At 48.2% G+C, this 23,443-nt stretch overlaps 2 protein-coding genes across 4 annotated transcripts in view; both read left to right on the forward strand.

Moving 5' to 3' along the window:
- The window catches only part of LOC111076131, a 70,018-nt gene that overhangs the window by 5,428 nt on the left and 41,147 nt on the right, over positions 1–23,443 (forward strand). Inside the window, exons 2-7 of one of the 3 annotated variants that reach the window (XM_041592836.1) lie at positions 8,983–10,467; positions 10,536–11,307; positions 11,398–11,500; positions 11,597–11,734; positions 12,788–12,863; positions 12,941–13,070. In XM_041592836.1, the coding sequence (XP_041448770.1) occupies positions 9,403–10,467; positions 10,536–11,307; positions 11,398–11,500; positions 11,597–11,734; positions 12,788–12,863; positions 12,941–13,070 (2,284 nt within the window). In that variant the 5' untranslated portion in view covers positions 8,983–9,402. Of the gene's footprint in view, positions 1–8,982; positions 10,468–10,535; positions 11,308–11,397; positions 11,501–11,596; positions 11,735–12,787; positions 12,864–12,940; positions 13,071–21,526; positions 22,730–23,443 lie in introns of those variants that run through there. The other 2 variants (XR_005967701.1, XR_005967700.1) reach the window with 2 other exon arrangements.
- Positions 19,476–19,851, forward strand: LOC121404113. Its single transcript, XM_041592837.1, has 2 exons — positions 19,476–19,575; positions 19,639–19,851. The coding sequence occupies exons 1-2, from the start codon at positions 19,522–19,524 to the stop codon at positions 19,777–19,779; spliced, it is 195 nt and encodes a 64-aa protein (XP_041448771.1). The 5' UTR covers positions 19,476–19,521; the 3' UTR covers positions 19,780–19,851.

Below are 23,443 nucleotides of genomic sequence, written 5' to 3' on the forward strand. Positions count from 1 at the left end.
ATACATATATGTACTCATATATAGTGTGTATAGCTGCACAGAGGGAAAGGAGACACATGCTGGCCAACAATTTGTGGCAGTGAAATTTAACACGAACAATTTAATTTCAATAAAAACGCAGCAGCAGGAGGAGCAGCAGCAGCAGCAGCAACGATAACATTCACACGACGCGACGCAAGACAAAAGAGGTGCTCGTAAAACACACATGTTTGCCTCTCTTTCACCTTCACTTTCTCTTTCACTCTCCCTCTCTGTCTCTCTCTATGTGTTTGTGTATTACATACATAAATGCAATTTAATTTAATTGCTCTACATTTTGAATGCGGACAGTTTAGCTGGGGGATTGTCGTGCTGTTGATTTAGCTGTTGATTTGCCTTGCCACACGTGCCACACGCTAATCTGTGGCGCGTAATTCAGGATTAAAATGGCATATAAATGGTTTTCCCCCATTGCTTCCCCTGTCTCTAGCTCTGTCCTAATAGGATTTTCACTTTAGCCCAGCATTTGACCTTCTTCTAGTTCTATTTTTTTGTAACTTTTCGATTTCTTTTACTGTACAAATTTCCCATAAGCGAACAGATATCGCTTCGAATGACACGAATAATACGGAACTGTGACATTAATAGGGTCTATATTTAGCATATTTCTCTCATCGCTCCCTTGTTGGTGGCGTTCCTCCTCTTCATCTACCGCCTCTTACCACTTCCCTGACTGGGGAATGGGCTTAGCCCATCTCTAGTCAATGCAATTGACTGAAAAGCATACATGTGACAGGCTACAAAACTGGGCAGAGTAGAGTGAAATGTCTTTGGTGGCAAAACGCATGCTGCAAGGTTGCACCATGTTTGTGTTTGTGTTTCCCCATTGTGCATGTGTGTGTGAGTGCTATGCATACGCCCGAGTTGCTTGAATGTCAGTTTACATCTCAAGGATAAGCGGCGCCTTCCCGCCTAACCGGCCCATGGCCCGTGGTCCGTGGCCCGTGGCCCGTGGCTTGGGGTTAGCCAAGGGGTAACCAATGCTGACTTTTCTTCGTCTCTCTGGCCTACTCTGCCTACAAGTATGTATATTACTTGTTTCGCTTTCACACATGATATGTACGTGATATGTATGTATGTATGCACATTTGTATGTCTCCTCACATATTCGTGGCTCTTGGGATGCTGGCCTTAATAAACGGCCACTTTAAACAGTGGCCACTGGAAGGAGCGCGGTGGCCAGTGAAAGCGCGCATTTGAAGCCCACAAATTGGATTTTCATTGGCGATTGAGTGCCCAGCAATTGGCCACCAGCTTCTGGGCGAGCCACTAATCGATATTGGTGCCCCTTCCCCTTCGATACGCACCCGTAATTGCCAACACGTAGTTGGCCAAAAAATCATTAATTTCAACTGGATAAAATGTCAGGTTTGGATCAAAAGTAAGAAGCTGAAACTAACATGAATTTAATGAATTTGAAAACTAAATTTTGGTATTGATATCCACATAACTGGAAAGCTGTGCTGGGTTGGAAACGACGACGAATATAAATGATTTATCTCTGAGCCGCTGCCAGTGTGACATTCTGCATCCTCTCTACTGTTTTCCCGACACTCTCCTCTGTCCGTTCTTAATCATTATAGCCAACGCTTTGGGTGTACAAATTTGTTAGATGAACAAAGAATTGATTAGAAATGCAATTCCCACATACTTAATTTATTTATTGCAATTCGATTAAACATTTGTAAGTGGATTAGAGTGCGATATTTTGTGCTATCAAGCAGAAAGCAAATATTTACTTGCACTTGGAGTTTAACGGGAATTCCAATTAACAATAAACTGCCAATTGCATTGCGCAAAATGAATTGTAATTGAATAATGAATATTTCTTGGAAAATGCAGTACGACCCTTAGCAGGTCTCAGTGTCCATTCGTGTGCACTCAATTAGTGTCTGGTATTTGTTCTGGTAGCTTTCCACATTAGCCCCCAAAAAGTATCCCCAGCCCGTAAATCTGTACAACAACAAAAAAGAAGAATGTTTTTGTTTACTCTCGGCTGAATGAATATTTTGTGCGCAGTCAGCAGTCGACAGTAATCAGGGGCATCATCCCTTCCCTAGCAGCCCCATCCCATCGTTCTCTCTTCATCCCCACATCTTCTCAGCCATGGATCCATTTTGGGGTCGTAATGAGCGTCCGTTAGCAGGAAGACGAGATAAACTTGTTGCAGCGATAAAAAGCCATAAATTTGCGAGTCTCGCGTGGGTGTGGGTGTGTCTGTGCCCTTGTAGTTGTATCTGCGAGAGGAGTGTGTGTGTGTGTGTGTGTGCGAGCGCTCTAATTAATAGCATAACGGATGGGAAGCCACACACATAAGCTCTCCGCCTGCCACTGCCTCTGCCTCTGCCTCTTGCCGTATCCGCCGCTAAACGCCTGCAATTAAATTGTACTAAAAATGCGTGAGAAACTTTTCACACCAGATGTTGGCGCCTTCCTGCCTAGATGTTCTTCCTCTTGGGTTTCTCCCACAAGATCTTGCTGTCTCAACCATTCTCCTTTTGGCCACGTCAAAAACGAGGTTTCATAGCGTTGCCATTAGACTTTACAATTTTGTGGGTTAAATAAGTAAGAGAAAAATCACAAACAGAAACAGAAGGGAGTAACTTTCCCCTTGGAACTTCCCTGGCGAAGGCAAAGTTTCAGTTGTACTTCACTTGTGGCCTGTGGGGCCAAGGCCTGTGCACTCCAAAGCAGACCAAAAGCAGACCAGCACACAACCCAACCCGGCCAGAAGCGTACACCAAACAGGAGGCCAATTGTGTAATGCATATTTGATTTGTATTTACGCTCTTTGCGTTCGCAAATCGATTGTCATTTGAGTGCTGCCACCCTGGGCCGGCCCCACTCAGCCGCCCTTAACCGACTGTATTTCTGCGTGAACAAATGTGGCGCCATTACGAACACCAACACCGAGCAGCAACACCATTACCCAACGTCCGAGCAGCGCCAACAGAAACACTTTAAAACAACAATATAAATATTGCACCGTCAGGCATTTTACTCGGAACGTAACGAAAGTGTTTTGCTCTTGTAGATGCAATAAAAATTATTGTGTAATTTATTTACACAGAATTGTTTTGCCAGAGAAGTGGCATGGCTTTGGGGCACGACGGGGGTATGGCAATGGTGTGCTAAGAAGTGGCATAGGATTTAAGTTGTTTTCACAGGTTTGTTTTGTGCAAATTTACTGAATAATTGTAGAAATTTGAGGCAACTCCTGCCATATGTTGCGGATAATATTTCATGTAATTAAGGGAAACACTTGATGGCTCAAGTTTAAATTAATATTTTAGAATTATTCGGGCAGCATTCAAAGGTAAAGTTCGAGCACACAGGCGTATTAAATGTATCATTTCCTCCCCCCATAATCCTCCACATTAAATCATCGTGATGCCCGAACAGCACTGAAGAGTATTGGAAATCGAAGGGAAGGCACTCATGACTTTCATTGGAAATTAATGGAAAGCGAGCCCCATTTTTGGTTCTCTCTCTCACTTTCTCTCTCTGTTTCTGTCACTCTGCTGACCTTTCCCTTTCACTGGGCAAGGACATGCCTCTGACTCTGATTCTGCCACTGCCGCAGCCACTGGTATCCCAATTATGTGTGCCGCCATGCGTATACGCAATATTTCCCCTATTTCCCCCACTGCTCCTCTTGCTGCCTTCTATAAGTATTTGCTGTGTGCACGAGTGCTCTGTGTATATATGTACGACAGCGGGTAAATTAAACAGCAAAATTAACCGGAAAAGTTAAAGGTATTTAATTGCTTTTGGTTGTTGTCTTGCTGCGTTTGCTTTGCCTTTGTGGCCGCCTAGACAATGGCGCCGCCCCCGATGGCCATTCATAAAAATGCCAAACGCATGAACACAGCCACGCCAATCGAATCGAATTGAGAATGGAAATGAAATTGGTATCGAATGGGGCGGAACAAAAGAAACTCAGCGGCAGGGGGAGCTGTGTCAGGAGCCGCAAGGCGAAGCGGCAAACCAAATACCAAATGAAAACAGCAGAGCGACGTGTAAATATTTAGTCCCAGAGATACCATGTTTATATCAAGCTTCAAGACCAAAAAGGAAAAAGGAAAAACACAACACCCGAAACCATTTGATAGTTTGATTTGTGCCGATGAACCAAGGTTGGTGTTGGCATAGGAGGGGGTAAATGTGGGGTGGGCTGTGGGTGGCTGGGAATCACAGACCAGACTGATTGATGTGCCTGCTCTGATCCGATTGTGAAACGTCTATAAATACGAGCTGACGACTTGGATAAATAAACAAACCGCGTGCGACGCATTCCCCAGGGGGGCGGCCATTCGTATAACTCGCTACGCCAATGATCCGAAATTGATCCAATTCGTGTTGGGTCAAAGTTCAAGGCCAAACGATGGGTGGTGTGGTGCGATGGGCAGACGCCAGAGGAGATCCCTTGCCTGCCAGCAGACAGCTCATATTTGAACTTGAGCCAGAGCATCCACACGAGGCAGCAGCAGCAGCAACGACAACGGCAACAGCAACGGCAGCAATGTCTACGGTTGTCACAGCACGGATGTAACAGTAGTGACAACTGCATGCCACAGCACACGCGCCAGAGATGCACAGATACGCAGGACAGGGCAGGACCAGGACAGGGCAGGGTCCTGAATATGCATGCGTATGTGTGCGAGTGTGCCATTGTATGTGTGTCGTAAAACTGTCATCCTGCATTTCAGACGGCGTCTCATCTGGGCCAAAGGCATGGCATGTCGCACCATGGGATCGAAGCAGACAATGCGTGCTTAAATTTCTATGATTTCTATGATCAAATGAGGAAAAGTAAGATCCAAAAGGGAATGAAAGTGTCTTTCCGCTTACAGTCAAAGCTGATCAAGAGCCCGCGAAAAGTTACTTTTCATTTGTCTTTCAAATTGATGAGCATCGCTTGCCACTGCCACCCATGGTGCATGGCTTTGGTTTGCATAGCGTGGCATTGCCACTGGACGTGGACACATAGATGTGGATGTTGATGTGGCTGTGGCTGTGGATGTGAATGTGAATGTAGATGTTGCTGCGGACCCTTGGACCTGGCGACAGACAGACATTTCTTCACAGACAGTTTTCACTAATTATCTGACACGTTGATGGCTGCTGGGCTGTTGGGCTGTTGGGATGCCACGCTGCTCCTTCTGTTGCTGTCGTTGCTGCACTTTTCTGAGGTCGCGTACAGCCGAGAGGTTGGGAGCAGGAGCCGCAGCAGTAGCAGGCCCACAGCAGAGCTCGTTGCGGCCAAGGACTCATTCGTATGTGTGTCGTTCTTGTACACGCCAATGGACAACCTCTACAAAAAAGAAACAACAAAAAAAAACAACATTTCAGAACTCTAATTTCAAGGGTCGTGCCACTGCAAAATGAGACACGAAACTGTGGAGCGCGCAGCAGAGGAGCAGAAAATGAAAAGGGAACTCTTCTCGGCTTTCAGCTTTCGGACCACTCTCGTTTCGGTGTCATGTGTTTTAAGCCATGTGCATGTTTTATTTGCCACTCCGGCTTTTCTGTGTGTGTTGCGGGTTTTGGTCGTCTGTTGTTGTTTTGCTCTGTCTTTTATTTTGTCGGCCAGCACACATACCCACCCACCTACATATCTGCGAAGGACAGCGTCAGCAGCGAGTGGGAGCGTCAATAATTGAACAACCCCCCCACACCACCCCCCTTAGGACGAGAGCATCGGGCATTGGTGTCGGTGTCGTTGTCGGTGCTGAAGCTGAAGCTGGTTTCGGGCATCGGCATCGGCATCGGCACCGACCAACCTAACGGAAAGTTGATTAAATTTAAGCGCCGAATTCAGCTCCACTCTCCACTCCTCTTTGCCCCTCCCCCGCTACAATTCCGCCGCTGACTGCAGCTCCGGGCATTTGCATTTACTATTCCATTCTTGATTTGAGCGCGGGTAATTGTACTGCGAAATTATTAACAATTATATATGTATGCACATATTTATGGCTGGACTGTGTGGAGTGCCACACTCTGTGCTGAGTGTGGCAGGAAAGCGGCGAGGCCAACGCGGCGGATGCGGAATTTTGTGCTTTATTATCACGTATGCGACATGGGTGTCCGGGAGATAACGATTACTGTGCTGTTGGATTTGGTTTATTGCATGTCCGTGAAACGAAAATTACATAGTTCTAAATGCAGGGAAACCTTGAAACCTAATTTCAAGTACAGATATTATTTGTCAGATAAATGTAATCTCCCCGTTACAGTTGTATAGCCATCAACTACAAGCTAATTTGCATAGTGCCCGGTGCAATTACGAGCCATCTGTTCTGCCTGTCATTGACACCAGAAGAAGGCACAACAGCAAACTTTACAGGCAAAACTACTCGTACAAACTATAAAATACAATCGCATAAGTTTAATGGACAAAAACTGTCAACTACTTGGCTAAAAAGTTCCGTTGTACCCCTCGAAGCAGGCACACACACACACACACACACACATAGAAAGAGAAAATGGAACAGACACGAGATAACATGTTTACAGTAAGAAGCAACAAGCAGCAGCAGCAGGCGCAACATTAACATTAACAGGGCAAATAGGCGCGAGTTAACAGAAACAGCGCAGCTCTCTCTCTCTTGCTCTGTTGCGCTCCCGTTCTCTGCTTCTGCACAACTGTTGAGCATCGTACGTTCTCTGTTCTGTCGCTGCCTCAGTTGACGCCAGCAGAGGAACGACAGCTGTTGCCGCTGTTAACTGTTATTTACATGTGCGACTGCAGCAACAGTTATAATTTTTGCCTGGCTTCTCTTTATGTCCTCGAATGATTTATTTTTGGATTGCCTGAGAGAGGCTGCGGGGGACGGAACGGGCAGCAGCAGTGGCGTGGCGGCCCTGGCTGATGGCAAGCTGTATTTAATCAAGGTGAGCTCCCCCCTTACAGTGCTACTAGTTCTCAGTCTCAGATTTGCTCAAAATCGTTTCTTGGTGGAAATCTACATTGGAACAACACAACTAATGTGCTTCTGGTTCGAATTTATGTAAACTCTCTGTGTAAACTCTCTCCTTCTCCCATACGCTGCTTACTTTTACCTCTTCGTTTCTCTTTCATTTGCCTAGACATTGTTTTAGGGCGCCTGATACTCTGTTTAGAGTAGAGATAAGACGCTTCTGCTATGCGCATACCAAAAATTATTATTACAAGAATTTTCCCTGTCAACACACCCGACTTTTCTACAATTTAAATTGGCTCTGATTGCTCTCTGGCCCCCCCAAAATGGCTTACAGCTTAGCTCCCCTAATCCCAATGGGATCAACTATGAATATTAGATTTCCGCTCGTCTATTTCTCTCAGTGTGTTCTGTGTGTGAGGATATGGATGGTTCTGTGGCTGAAACTTGTGCTGTTAATTCAGCTAACGGAAATTTATGCAAACTGGCGGCTTCAAACTTTTTCTATTACTCAGCCGTATCGTTTAATTAGCCACTGCCACATGGTATTTAGAGGGGCGGCATGCCACACCTTGGTGGGGGGTACAGCAAAAGCCCCGCCTTGGACATGTTCTTTTGCCATTTTATGTGTTCCTACTCGTATTTTGCATTTAATCATCTCTCCTTTGCTGCTGCTGTTGCGCCTGCTGGTGCTGCTGCTGCTGCTGTTGATGGCGGCACCAGCACCCATTGTGGCGTCCCTTTTGTGTGTCATTTGCATGAAATGCATGAACATGACTGCGCCGAGCAACAACGAGCACGACAACGACTACGTTTACGTTAACGGCACACCATGCAATGGCAATGGCAACGACTACGACAACGGTTACGGCTACGGCTACGTTACGGCTCTGACTATGAACTGCGGAAATGAAAACTATATCCATTTCCATTGTTGGTTTTTATTTGGCAGCAGACAGACATACATATATTTCTTTTTATATGAATGTATGACTATATATTGCATATGAAGGGCCGTAGAAAGCGCAATGGAGGCCATAAGGGAGACCTGTCGCCGGCACACGCTCCCCTAGGCATCAGAATACACAGAGCAGAGCAGAGCAGGACTGGGGCAGGGCGCACACACCAGATAAAACACACACACACACAAACAAACAAAGAGAGGGAGTGGAAGGCGGTAAGCCCAGATTCAGCTTCGTTATTGATACTACCAAAACCACCCACCCCCCACCAAGCCACACTGACACACAGCAGTCCCCTTGCTCACTCAGTGATGCCCGCTTGGCTTTCCTTTTGCCGCCATTTATCTTTCGAAGGAGCTTTAGATTTACTCTTTTGGCATCGAAATTGGGAGTACAATAAACTCAACAGTTCTCTAAATCGGAAGATTTAGTGCCTGGTCAATAGACTGATTTAATTTGCGATTGAATGATGGTGTATTTCAGTCATGATTGATGGACTCGTTCCGAAACAAATAGGAAATTGTTATGCTTCGAATCGGATAGAAAGTAATTTAAAACACGTTTAAATTTCAACGGAAATACTTTCAAATCTCTGAAGTATTTGCCACCTTTTGGTCTGCTGGAAAAATGCCAAGAATATTCGCCCAGCACTGAGCAGCACTCAACGGAGAATGGGCCTTAATGCGTATGTACATATGACGTTGTGTGAGTGCTGCTATCTCCCACACTCTCTATGTGTGTGTGTGTGTGTGTGATGGGAGAGGTGTGCGTGCAACAAGTAGAAATCTGTTACACTCATGAATAATGGAGGCAGACGCGAGCCCCAGCCACAGACCCAGAGACACAGCCAGAGCCACAGCCAGAGCCAGAGCCAGAGAAGTGAGCAAAACTATTGGCCCCCCCCCTTGTGCTCCTCGTGCGGCCTTGACTATTGATGGGATGGAAGTGGGTCTGGGAGTGGCAGAGACAGTGGATTGGTATGGAATGGGGGATGGGGATGGGATGATTGTCTATTGAGTCGTTGAATTGGTGAATCTAATATCTTGTTGCCGTTGTTGCAGGTTCCAGGTGCCGTGCTGCAGCCGTTGCCGGTAAGCGCCACTTGTGAAGCCATCGTGACACACAAAAGGGAATCTCCATTGAACAGGCAATTGACGAAAAAAGAAAGCAAAAGGCAAACTGCAAATAGAAAAGGGACACGAGGAGGAGATGCGGTGCTGCCGACGGTGACAGTGGCGCCACTCCAGGATACCATACCCCAGCCAGATGACGGGTGGCAGCAGTGGGAGCAGTCACAGGCACAGCTCGAGGACAAACCGATCAACGTGTCAACGAGAACGTCAACGTCAGCGCGTCGAGGAGGATGCAAATAGTCGCAAACAAGTGCCACAGCAACAGCAGCAACCAGAGCGAGCGGCCACCACCCATTGAGGAGACGGAGACGCAACGCAGAGGCGCCCACCCCCAGCCGCAGCCGCATCATGGCGGACGCGGAGGATGGCAACAGTGGCGCGAGTGGGAACGGTGGGGGCCAGGAGTCGCTGCGACTCCTCACAAAGATAGACAAGGCCGTCTCCACCAACGACATCCTGCTGGACCTGCAGCGCGCCCTCACCTATGAGGCGGTGTTCAGCACTTTGGTGGAGCACAAGATGCAGGCCCTCAAGCGCGACTACGAGGAGCACAAGAGGGCCAAGCGGGCCAAGAAGCGAAAGTCCATTGGCCGCATCTTTCTGCCCCGCAAGCTCTTCGGCGGCGGTCGACGGGGCAGCCGGGAGGAGGACTCAGTCGCAGCAGCCGCGGAGGAGCCACAAATGCCATCGGCAACAGCCACAGCTACAACCAAAGCAAAAACAAAACCAAAGGGCAGGGGCAAGCCGCAGGATGACATCGAAGTGGCCTCGGGTTCGGTGGACAGCTCGCTGCGTTTCCACGGGAAGAACCACGTGGAACCGTTGGAGGATAGCCTGGCCAGCAACTCGCTGAGCACCTCGTCGGGCCCGGAGCCGGGCCGCCAGGCCAGGCACAGCCACAGCCTCCTGGTCCATGCCCAGACCCACACGCACACCCCGGCCAAGGTGGACCTGCCGCGGCGATCCGGCAGCTCAGAGGACGAGGAGGACGACAGGCTACGGACGGCTGTCCGCCCGGCCAAACATTCCACAACGAGCAACGGCGAGTCTGAACTACTGCCGCCGGTTGGCTCCGGCTATGATAATACCTCGACGACTGCCACAGCAACTGCCACGGTGATAACTGCGGAGCGTGGGGGCGTCGTGCACAGCTCCACCCTGGCGGACGACAGTCTGACCGCCTCGCTGCGCGGCAGCATTGAGAGCCTCTCCTACTCCAGCTCCCGCTGCACCGTCAGCTTTGGGGGCGCCGAGATCATCGCCGTTGCCGGCCTCGATGCGGACACACGGGAGCGGATGCGACTGGCCAAGCGACTGCGCATCCTGGAGGCCAAGTCGATCAGTGCCCAGTGCAGTCCCATCTTCCCGAGGCATGTGGTGCGCTCGTTCCCGCTGCAGGCACCCCAGCAAGCGGTGAGTACTGCTCTGCCCCCGTGGCTGCTGCTCCTCCCACTAATCTCTGTCTGTTTCTGTCTCCACAGCGCCTGCACATCAACGTTCCCTCCAGTCTGGCCATGCAGCCTCCGCCCGCGCCGCCGCCGCACGTGGCCGTGGAGATTGAGACTCCTTCCGCTCCCGCTCCGGCACCTGTGCTGCTGCCACAACGCAAGCGGCTGCTGCCCAAGCAAATCTCCTGCACGGACAGCGCCGGCATGGGCGCTGGGGCCAGCGAATTCGAGGGGGCGGCCTACTCGCGCTACTTCTCCCGCCAAAACACCTCGGAGGACAGTGCCAACGTGACCGTCAGCACGGTGCTGGCCCAGAGCGACTCGCAGTCGCTGCACGCCACGCCCAGCTACGCGAACACGCCCACATCGGCGGCCGGCAGGCCGGATCAGGAACGCCTCAAGTCGCGCAGCACCGGACTGCTGAACGTGCGCCCGCCAGCCACGGGGCTCGGCACAGACGCGGTGATCATTCCTATGGAGCACGAGGGTGGGAGCAGAGGGTTCCGGGCCAGGCCTGCAAGACCGGCACTGGCCCAGGAGAAGCTCCAACGGATGACCTCCACCTCCACGGGCTCCAGTGTGGCGCCGACGGGCTGCTGCAGTGCGGCCAAGACGGCGGCATCGCGGGCAAAAGAGAAGCCGGCCCAGAGTCAGAATCAGAGCCAGGCAAAGGGACAGGCACAGGGACAGGCACAGGGACAGGGACAGGGATACAAGCCCACGCTGCCATCCTCGGCAGCGACTGCGATGGCGGCTCAGAGCACGGGCAGCGACGACGAGTACCGACGACGGAAGCGGAAGTACAGTAAGTGGCAGCACTCCCCGTCCCGTAAAGGCTCTTCAATCATTCACCATTTCTCTCTCCTTCTCCTTCTCCTTTTACGCTCGTCCTTAGAGCGCCATCATCGCTGCTCGGATCCTGCGCTGGTGTACCCCACGCCCAGTGGTCTCCAGCAATATGTGCACGTCCTCGGCCTCACCCCCGGCTCGCAGACCATGTAAGTCCATGCCGCACACTAAAGGGACTCGGACTCTCTGTTCCGCCAGCTAATGTCATTTATTATCCTCCTCCTCCACCTCCTCCGGCTGCTCAGACAATGCCCGTACGGCGAGGACTCGCCCTGCGACCTGCAACTGGACATGGAGCTGGATCTGGACACAGATGCTGATAAAATCGACGACCTTGAGCAGATGGTTCCCGGCGGTCATCAGCGGCATCGACGAAAGCATCGGTGAGTCCATTGGGGCGCCGGGCCTCATTGTCCGGCCGGCCTTACCTTTTGGCAGTCCAGTTGGAAAATCTCTTTGATTAGTTTCCCCCACTTTGTCCCTCTTCTCTCTCTCTCTCTCTCTCTCTGTCTGGTTAGTCTTTAAATCCTTTCAAGGCCCGGACAAAGAGCTTGCGTCCCACACCACCTGCTGTCCCTGCCCTGCCCTACCCCCCTTCGCATTGCCAATCAGCTCGATTTGAGAAATGATCGGAGAGCACATAAATAATTGTCCATTTTCGGACATCTGATGGATGGACAGGTGCAGCAGCAACAAAGGGCCGATGTCCTTGAGCTGCACTAATAAATGTCCTGCCGATTGGCCAAATATGCCCCTAATGTGGCAGCCACCTCCCTGGGGGAGAGCGGGAGGTGTGTGCAAACTGAGCAGACAAAAATTGATTGACAAGCTTTTGTGCGAACAGTTAGGGACACGGGTGTGGGCTGGCATTGACTGTCAACCCAGCTTGCAGCCTGCCACACCGCCAGCCGTCAGATGTTATTTCTGCTGCTGCTGCTGCCTGGGTAGCTCTCTCTCTCTTTTTTGTTGCCACATTGCCAGGAGGCAACTTCCGTTGCAAAAATCCAGCTATGGTTGTCGGCATGTTGTTCTTCGTTATACGCTGCTAAAGCGGGAGGTGGGTGGGGGTTGGGGCAGGCAGAGGGGAAATTGCGGCAGCTTTGTAATGCGGAAGTTTTGCAAAACCCAAACGGAAATAGAGCAAATATGTTTAAGCTTCTGTTGCAGGTAGCAAGAACATACCTCCTGACTGTGTGACTGTGTGTGGTGGGTGTGTGGTGTGTGTGTGTGTGTGCATGTGTGACAGTGTGTGTTTGGATGAACCAGTTAAGCGATTATTGAGGGGAGGCTTGAGGGTTAACCTAGACCGATGAATGTGAAATGATACGCCGATGCTGAGAATCAAAGCACAAAGCTTGCAGTGTTGGTAAACGAAACGATTATCCATAACCTCAAATTAATTGCTGCTTCGTACTGTACTTTTTCTGCAATCACAGGCATCGCCACAAAAAGCGACATCGGCACAAAAAACCCAAAATACTCGTACAGGACTTGGACACGGAGGTTATTAAGGTACATATTGGCCGGGGAAGGGGCTCCCCTAATCAAAGGAGTACTGAATAATGATTGAGTTTCATTTGTTTGTACAGGTAATTGATCCACACGATATGTCGAAGCGTGCACGATGGACAATAATTGCCACCGCCTGCTTGCTACTGCTCATGTGCCTCATGCTAATTGGGGTGACGCTGCGCATGGCGCCGATCATCGATGATATGGGTAAGTGGAGCGCAACTAAAGGAAACCCATTAACGTTTCACGTGCCAAATATATAACTCCAAAATGCTTACTGCCCTTTTATAATATTTAAACGTACATATATAGATCCATGCTTGCCATGCAGTCCCGTACCCGTACCCAGTACCCGTAATATTCCCCAGTTTTAAATCTAGAAACTAAGTAAATGCGTAAATTCTAATGGAACAAGTTATAATAATATATATAGTCATATATATAGAAGCGCGCATTGTTATTATGCTTGAATATCGAAGCAGAACAGACATTGTAAATATACATATACTACTTACTATATACTGGTACTCGTACTCGTACTCGATACAGACACATACACATATGTATATCCAATATTAGATATATTCCTCCATGCGATACGATCACATATCTAATGCCGTGTGTATTGTATTTTGTTTCGTTATATTTCAACTATAGAACTATACAAAACGAAATGTAAGTACAAGCACAAACAAACAAACAAACAAACAAACAACAAAATCTACCAAAAAACAAAACCCAAAAAGAAAACAAAATATAAAAAAAAACTTCGGTTGAATCGAAGATTGCATTGTTTCAGAATCTTTAGAATTACTTACCCCCTTGGAGGTACTTCCATGGTTCGTTCATCCTACTAGTAAAAGCTTTCGGAAAGCTTAAGCAAAGCTCTCGTCGCAAAAGCCATTTTAGTTTGTAAGCTTTGCGCTTGTTATACTGTTATATTAAGCTGAGTCGTGAGCTTGCGAGCTTGAGTTAGTTTTCGGCTGCAGCTTTCACTCAAACCCAAACCTCTCTCGAACCCCGCCACAGTCTCTACAGCCCACAATCTGCTTCCTTGAGCCTGCATTTATGTGTGCCATTGTGTTGCATAACAACGCAGTAACGGATGCGGAACTAGGACACATGTATCACATGTTGCATCTCACACAAAGACCAATACCCACACACAGAGAGAGTACTGGCGATGTTGCTGGTGTTACTCTTACTGTTTTCTGTTGCAGTTTAAGGAGCTGCTCGATAATTTTGGTTGCGTTTCGTGTGGACTTAAGCGCCTCCTACTTAATTATCAATCATCAATCATGCATATGGCCCCGCCGCACTTGCCACCTTCATTAAGAGCTGGCGTGAAAATTAATTAGACGTTGATTAGAAGCGCTGGCCTCCCTCTCTCCCTCGCCTCTTTCGGCGAACACTCGCACATGAGCCTGGGCTGAGCAGGGCTGGGCTCCAAAACAGCTGCAGGTCCACGGTAGCTGTATGGGGGGGTGGTGGGGGGAGGGAAACTTTTGTGCTGAAAGGTAGTTAAATGTCAACACGCAGCAGCTGCGACTACTCCCAAGTACTGCTTCTAGTCCTGCCACTGCCCCACATCACCAGCGAGTGCTCCCTTTTCCAACGCGATGCACTTAATCGGGAGCTGCGGTCTGGCTGCAGCACAATGGGCGCCACCACAGCGTGACAATGCCTGGTTAAAACTAATTTGTGTGTTGGCTCTGGCAGGCCTCACACCGCAAGCCGCGCACCATGGGCACAAATGCTCAAAAGCACAAGCAAAAATAATGGCAACGAAACCCAAGAGGTACAGGAACCTTGGCCTTAAGCTCAAACCAGAGAGAGAGAGAGAGAGAGAAAGCTGAACTTTGGAAGTGCGTAAAGAAAAACACACCCACGGATATCTCTGCCATATTAAGTTGGAGTTTTCGTTTTAGAACTCAGTTCCTGAAAGTTATTATTGCTTGAACTGTTGGCTACTCTGATTGCCTTTGTGCAGAGTTTTTGCCGAGCACGGCATAGAGGGAGAGGATTTATTTTCGTGGAATTGCCTGCGCCGTGAAGATTCGAGTTTCAACATTTTCCATCCCATCGTTGGCATTGAGTTTGCGTTTCAATTTTCCACCTACTACGATGAATGCTGCACGAGCGCGCACATTCTGCGAGGCAATGGCGGCCGGGCGAGGTTTCCGGTTCCTGCCTACCCTTTCTTTGGCCACTCCTGCGGCCTGCTGGTACCGCATTCATCGTGTGCACAACGTGCAAAATGTGAAATGCAGTTATGAATTTCTTAAGCTAAATCTGCGGCAATGACAAAGCAGCTCCGAGTGGCTACGCCCCCGCCGTCGAGCAGCAGGGGGAAGCGCAAAGGCAAAGGCAAAGGCAAAGTCCTCCCCCCTGATGACGTCGTCGGTCCGCTCAGAAAACTTTTTCCACTATGCACGCAATTTCCTCAGTTTGTTGCTCGGCTCTGCGCTGCTCGGCAGATGAGATGCTGATGTTGTTGTTGCCGCAGCGGCAGCGGCAGAGTCCTGCTGTCTGTTGTCCTGCCCGCGGCATTTGCGCGCTGTGCGTTGTCATTTTTTGGGTTCGCCTGTGTGCTGTTGTTTCATTACTTTGCCGCACAAAACAAATGCGCATAGTTGCCGTCAGTTATTATCCACTTGCAGCTACACTTTGTGGCAGGGCAGAGCAGAGCAGGGCAGCCAGCCAGCCGCTCCTGCCTGGTGACAGGCCGCCGCCGAAGAGGAACAATGTGCCCCCTGTATTCCATGACGGCAGCTGCTTCCCTGCTACCCACTCGTGCTTAATCAACACGCCATCGTCAACGATGTTACTGCGGACCACAAAAGGCATTCCAATTGCCCATGCCCCATGCCCATGCCCCATGCCCATGGCCAGAGACCCCACCCTCCTCCTTCTTGCCGTCCCTATTGCTGAGCCGCAAGTATTTCAGGGACCAAATTATTATCATAGCTTTAGCTTAAAAGCTGAAAATGCCGCTGGCCCTCTGGCGCTGGCAAAGAATTAAAAATATTTACAGTATTTTGCAAGTGAGCCACACGGTTCAGCTGAAAAGAAAAGAGCAGGAAAACTTGGACGAGCCAAAAGACAAAGGAAATGTCCTCTCCTATGCGTGTGTGTGTGTGTTTGTTTGTGTGTGTGTGTATCTGTGCGCGTGTGTTGTTAACCACAAGCTGAAAAAATGCAAAGCATTCCAAACAAATATGATAAAACATATTTCCAACACAGCCAGAGACAGAGCCAGAGACAGAGACAGAGCCAGAGAGAGCAGCACCATAGCCCGAGCCCGAGCCAGAGATAGACAGAAGAAGTTCTGTCTCGGATGGAGTAGTTTTGGATGTAGAAGTAATGGAATGGAGAGGAGAGGAGATGGGATGGGATGGGATGGGATGGCGGGGCAACAAGAACTTTGTCATCCTCATTTTCCCTCTCAATTTGCGCAGCAACCAAAAACAAATATCGACAGCTCTACAAAGGCTTATAGCCCATGCCATGCCCAAGGATTAAATCCCTCTGAACTTTCCATGATTAATGATTCTTTGAAAAGTTCTCTCCTCCGCCCATCTGCCTCTCCTCTGGCCTGTCTCACTGAGCTGTGGACGGACTGCGACTGCGACTATGTGTATTTGCATTAGTCAACTGTCTGCTGTCGGTTGTCGGCAGTCATCACATCATTCCAAAGCGATTTCTATAGTTTGCCTGTAATCCTTGATGATTGCCTCGAATGGTGCGCGCTCTGGGCCTGTCCTGCTGTGGCGCCGGTTCCTGAATAGTTGATTCAATCAAACTCGAGCCGCACTCTGGGGCATTCAGCGAGCATTTAGAGCAATGCACTTTTAAATAGTCACCTCTGCCACTGCCACTGGCACAGCCTCCCTGCCACTGCCACTAACTTTGGCTGCCTGCTGCCTGGTGGTCCTTGACTTTCGTGTTGGCTTTCAGAGCCGCAGCAAACTTGACTTAATTGCAGAGAAAGCAAGCCAGTGGGCAGTGGGCAGTGGGAGGGCCGATGGGAAAAGGCAACATCAGGCTGAATTTGGCAAAGTGCCTGACCGGGCATGGCCGAAATTAAATTGGCCATGTTTAAGCAGCAAATTTGGACAGAATTAGACAGGCTTTTATAATCACTTAAGGGCTCAACGGCAAACAAAGGCCATCGCCGGAGCGAACAGGCTTCAGATTCAGATTTGGTTCTGGTTCAGACCTTATTAGACACTTCGGCAGCGGAGTAGGCATCTGAGGAAAGCTGCTCTGTGAATGGGATGCGCTAGCCAACACCTCCCCACCTGGCCAGCACCCCCAGAAAACGCCTAATCTAACCCAAGCCCATCCCTGTCCATCAATGTGAAATCATAATGAGCTGAATGCGCCACGAAGAACTTGCGCAAATATTTGGCAATTATTTAGTTTCGGTTGCGGAGGAGCGGAGCGGAGCTCCCAACCAGAGCCATGTTCCATACCGGCATTACTATAATGAATGAACATTGCAGCAAATTAGTCAAAAACAAAAACAAAAAGTTTCTGGTGCGAGTTGAGAGTGTTGAAAGAATGATGGAAACGAACAGCACATGGGAATACCCATTGAAAGAATCCAAAGAATATTTTATAGCCAAAAATGCTAAGGATGATCTCCCTACTAAGGATCTTTTCCATATTCATTCGCTATGCATTTTAATCTGTCTTTTGCTAACTCATCAATATCCCTTCAAGCTCTTTTACTACCCTCCGTGTGGGCTGTCTCCACAAAGTTTTCTACCGCATTCCGGCGGGCCCAGTCTCTGTTTTGAGTGGGCTGGGGTCTGCCGGCGTAGGCGGTTGTCATAGAAAGTTGAGTGGGCATTGGGCGTGTCAAAAGACAAACGCCAAAAGTGCTCTGCGGGTTCCTTCCTGCCCGTCTCTCCGCCGGCCCCGTCTCTGCTTGTCCGAATGGGAGTGTCTTTTAAATACTCATTACAGAATGAATTCGGCAAAAAGTTTTGATAAAAATCCTATTATAAACATAAATAAATAGGCGGGTGACGCACGGGGGAGCAGAGGAGCAGAGGAACAGAGGCGGGATCATAAAAGACCAAGTGGGACGCGGGGGGACGCGGGGGACCCAACGTTGACTGAACAAACATTCGTGAGTAAGCAAACTGGAAATGAGAGCGTTGCCAGGGCTATGGGGCAGACGATGGGGCATGCCTGGGCGCAGGCAGCAGGAAGATCTGGCTGGCTGCTGGCTGGTGGCTGGTGGCAAGTGAAAGGTACGGCACTGTACGGCATGAGTAGTGGCAAAGTCAAAGTCAAACAATGAGGCAGCCAGCCGTGAAAGGACGAGCCGAAACTTCATTAGTGCTCATCCACAATGTATGCTGGTGGCGTCGGGCAAGGACTACTACTACTACGACTACCTACCACTGGTCCTGGCTTTCGGTTTTTGGTCTTGCACTTGCTCTTGCCCCTGGCACACACACACACATACATCCTTCCTTTCTTCCTTTCTTCCTTCCTTTTTATAGCTTCACGCTTGACGGTTTTTGAGCGTTTTGCCATTCGCTTGCGGTTGATTCTGTGGCCGGGGCAGGGGCCATAGGCATATTCAATATTCATATTTCGCCAGAACAGCGAATATTTATTACCTCAACAGACTGACTCACACACACACACACACACACCCACACTCAGCCACGTGTGGCATGAAGTTTTACATACATTGTACATTGTACATGCCCCTGTGCGATTGGGGCATGCCTTTTGTTGCCGCTTGTCTTGCTCCAACTAGAAATTCCTGCTCTTGTGCTTGTTTCTGTTTCTGTTTGGCTAACCGTTGGCAGAATTTAATCTCAAACTGAAACTGAAGACATTTTGCCAGTCAACGCTGCAAAATGCTAAGCGAAATTGCTTTGCCTGCCCATGGCCCCAAGGTGATTTGCATAGCACACAGGTGGGAAGGCAACTGTGTGTGTGTGGGGGGGGGGCCTTGAATGTGTACGCGCGATGGGTGCGGTTCGCCTTTTGGCGGCTCCGTGGATCGAGTCGGAAACTGTGAGACCGTGTATGGGGCTATGGGGAGCATGTTAGGCTGGCTGCCTGCTCGTGGCTTGCACCCACTGAAATTAAAAGTCCGCATAAAACCCACAGAATCGAGCTTGAATAATAAATACGAGTAGTTTGCTCGCCAAAAACAAATTAAATAAGAGAGTATCAATATATTCCTTTGCATCAGATTAAATGTGGATTTAATGTGTTCCAAATTGCTGCAATTATTGCTTCATCGAAACAATTTTGGTTTTCCCGTCATATTTAATTCCCAGTGCGAAACAAATCCAAATCGCTGCACTTAAAAGTGCAGTACAGTTTTGTTGCATTTTGTTTATAATTTATTTAATTTTTGTTTAATTTTAATCACTGGACACACGCAACCAAGAACTGATGCATCGCAAATTGCCTTGCACAGCATTTAATTGACAAATTATAGAACAAATAAACAATTTGTTTGCTTATCAATTGCGCAACCACAAAAAAAGAATCCCACAGACGATGCGACGATAGAAATCTTTAGCTTGGCGGGGGCCCGGCCAGGCCAGCTTTAGCCAGTCATGAATGTATATATAAGGTGGCTGAGAGTTTGCTTTGCTTTAGTTTCAATTTCAATTTCAACATGAAGCAGTTCGCATTGTTTGGCATACTTTTCCTCATCCTGGCCTTGGGACTGGTAAGAGTTGATTGTGAGGTTTCTCAATACGCCTGGCAGGCTCACAGCGCAATGTCTTTCCAGTCTGAGTGGCCCCAGCAGGTGTCTGCCGTGTCCCTGGCCCAGAGTGGTCCGCCGCAATCCCAGAATGGTCCGAAAGGCCCACCGAATGGTGGAAACGGCAATCAGCAAAGTGGACAAGGCCAAAACGGGCAAAGTGGTTAACAAAAAAATAAGTAGAATGCTGTCCGCTGCAATGCTTCGATTTAATAAATAGTTTCAACTGCAAAAATACAACCAGCGAATAGTTTTTCGTCTCATATATATTACACTGATATTCGCAGGGTGTTTTTATTACTTTCTCCCAGCATTTATTTGTCATTTCTCGTTTGAAGTACTTCCATGTCCAGCAATCCTTCAGATGTCTCTCCATGGCTACATAATTTACATTAATTAGATTCAGATTGGCAGCAATAGAAACAATAGTTTGCAAAGCAATTATCAACTCCATTGTATTTCATTGGAATTGATTCAAACAAATTTACAAAATTCCCCATTTTTAAGGTTTCACACAATTAATATTTCTGCACCAAAGGGAAATATATCATCCATAGGAAAGTTGTGCTGATAAAAAAGGTTTCATTCGAAAAACCAAACGAAGCAACGTTTTCTTGGAAACATTTGATTGCCCCTTAGGAGGGCATAAAACATTTGCAGCTGAACTATCCTAAAGCCCTTCCTCTATGGCACCCACATTTTTGCTTAATTGTTTGGAGGCTTGTCTTTTTTTTATTGTTATTAAATGTTTTGTGTTTCCGCTCTGTCTGGGTCGGAAACTTTATTAATAAAGTGCATAAATTGTGAGCATCAGACTTGTGTAATACGAACATGTCCAACAAGAAGAAGGGGGTGGCGGTGGTGGTGGTGGTGGTGGAGGTGTGGAAGTGAAGCCAACAAAATGGCAACTTGTTCAGCGGCTTGTGTACTTCGTTCTGTGAACTTCAAAGTGCTTATTACCAAAAGAAGTTCCGCCTGCAGGCATTGCATAATTGCATTATGCGAGAGATAACCCTCTCCATACCCTCCCACCCCCACCCTAAGCTGAGCTGTCACACTCTCTCCTTTTGGAATTGCGAGGCAGCCATGTGTGAATGCACCTCCGAGAATAACCGAAAAACTTTGCTATCGCTATCAGTCGGAGCATAAGAGAGAGCTGTGCAGGGAGGGAGCCAAGGGATGGAGCCCAAAGGGGATGGGGGATGGAGCCAGATGGGGGTGTCAGGTAACATGCAAGATGAAGATGGGAAAAACAAACACAGCCTTCAATTACCAAATGCTGATGAAAAGCTAGGGCTAAGCTCAAAAGAAAAGCAAGGCAGAGCAATGTGTATTCCCATTGTTCGATGGTAGAGTAATACATATCCCGCTCATGCATAATTTCCGTTCCGAAGGATATCATCGCCATCCATAAGCAGGGGCATCCACCGTGTGGGGGGCATGGCATGGCCTGGCAGCCATCCATCGCGTAGGGCGTAGGCAAACAAAACAAACCGAAATTGAGGAGAGAGCTTTCACTCGGTCTCAATGCCAGCGTGCAACACGTGACGACACACCACGCGAATGAGTTCCACTCAAAGCCTCGCGAGCGAGCCAACAGCAGCCAAGGATGCGTCCAACATGTTGCTTCCCCTTGCGGATGCTGCTGCTGCTGCTGCCACTGTGCTGCTGCTGTGGCTCTGCTTCTGCTCTGTCTCGTGACTTGCGCGAAGGAGTGAAACGAACACGAACACGAGCACGAGCCCAAACCCAAATCCATGCCCCATCACGAGCCCGCCCCCCTGCCGATGCCCCGAACGAGCCGAACGAGTGCCAAGGACTTCGGGGCAACAGCACGAGCGCCACGAGCTGATAAAGCAGCGGCCTCCGGTTGGCTTCAGCCCCAGCCGGAACGCTTCTCCGGCGGACGACGCGTCCGTGCCTCGGTCAGTTGAACATTTTCCATGCTGTGATCAAGTTGTCTTTTCCTCTGAGCGCCAAGCGCCGTGCACGCCTTGGACTTGGAACTTATATCGAAATCGGGATTGAACGAATTTCCACAGAATATCCAACATAAGCTAAAAGTTTAGTCTGCCTGTGTGTGTGTGGTGTGTGTGTGTGTGCGCTTGAGTGGGGGTGGATGCGTGTTCGTGTGGCAAGTCTAATGGACAGCAAAACTGTCGCAGCAAAGGCGTGGCAGTTAGGTAGAGGGTGCGGTCTGGTCTGTCTTCCACATGCACTTGTTGTGCCGTCCTGCACTTGCAGTGGCAGCAGTAACAGCATCAGCAGCAGCAGCAGCAGCATCCGCATCATCAGCATCAGCATTCGTCTGCCAGTTGCTGCCACAGATGGGTGCAACGTTCCGCTGCTATCCACTGATTGCCACTTTTGTTACTTAATTGGTTTTCCATGCGTTGTTCATTCCCGTTCTGTGTGCGTGTGAATACAAGTGTTTCCTTCTTTATTATTCAATTTTCGAATTACAGCCCCACGCAAAAAAAAAAACATTAAATAAATTATAGAAAAACAAAAACAAAACAAAACAAAAATATTGTGAAACGACGGACTGACTTACATGCATTTTATTAGTAAATAATAAACCAAACGAAACGAAACGAAACCAACCCGAAAATCAATCCAATTGAACAAAAACACCAAGCCACAAAAACATTTTCGCAACTCAAATGAAAAATAAAGAAATAAAATCATAAAAAACGAGAACAAAACGGTTTCGCATTCGCCAGCACGCACAAAAAAGGACAAAGCAAAGCAAAGCAAACAAACAAACAGTGGAAATGAATAATAAAATGAAATAAATACAGAAATTAATAACCGAACAAAAGAATTCCATCGAACGTGAAATGTAAATGAAAAGAAGAAGCGAAAATCCAATGGGCCAGCAGTACCAGCAGGAATAATTAAAGCAGATAAGAGAGCAGCAGCGCAACAATTTCCAAGCCGCAAAATCGAATCAGTTGTCATCAGTTAACTGTAAACCGAACTGAAACCCAATCGACATCCAATCGCAAATTGAATTACCAGCAAAAAGAACAGGAAGAGAGGAAAACCCCCCCAAAAACGTGGGGAGGAAATGAAGTCAACGAAGACAACCCCCAAGCCCACCATGGAGCCAAAAATTGTAATGTACCAAAACGAAAACCAATAAAAAAAAAAGCACAAAACAAAACACAACAGAAATTTTCGAAAGAAAAAAAACATAATTGAATCCACATTATACAACATTTTAAAAGCCATAATTCCCCCCACCCCATCACCCACCAGCGCATACAGACACACATTCACAGACACATTAGAAAAAACTCAAAACTCATGCGACATTGCAAAACAAAAGCAAAAACAAAAACAACAACCGAAAAAATAGCCCACTCATTCCCATTTCCCATTTTCCAGTCCAGTCTCAGTTCCCACAGCCACTTTCATGCAAAGAGCACCGTAGAGGAGAACCTTATTGAAGGAAAGTCATTTTTCAACTATTCATTGCTTTCATTCTGCTTCTCTTCTCTTCTTTATTGTCCTGCGTCTCGCTTCTAAACAATTTGACAATGTCTGAGACGTTGGCTCCCCGAAACACACAATGTCATTTGTAATTTCCATATCATCAGCATTCACTCTTGCAGCTCCATCCCCCCACCACTGCCACAAAAAAAAAAAAGATAAAACACTCTACTCGAATTTCTATGTATTATATATGTATTACACGAACTTTCTTTGTTTTTAAATGCCACTCCACGTATCGTATTTATCTGTGCATCTCTTGACGGCGCCAAAGAAGCAGCGAAGCAGTGAGTCGAGTCCATGTCAAGACCCTGTCAATATCTATCTGCCTGTCAAT

This window comes from Drosophila obscura, unplaced genomic scaffold (assembly GCF_018151105.1).
Source record: "Drosophila obscura isolate BZ-5 IFL unplaced genomic scaffold, ASM1815110v1 contig_186, whole genome shotgun sequence".
NCBI lineage: Eukaryota > Metazoa > Arthropoda > Insecta > Diptera > Drosophilidae > Drosophila > Drosophila obscura.

Bases quoted from the DNA above. Each gene is read 5' to 3' on its own strand.
- LOC121404113 (XM_041592837.1), top strand. From the start codon at position 19,522: ATGAAGCAGTTCGCATTGTTTGGCATACTTTTCCTCATCCTGGCCTTG. The intron at 19,576-19,638 runs GTAAGAGTTGAT...ATGTCTTTCCAG, and splicing joins TCATCCTGGCCTTGGGACTG to TCTGAGTGGCCCCAGCAGGT.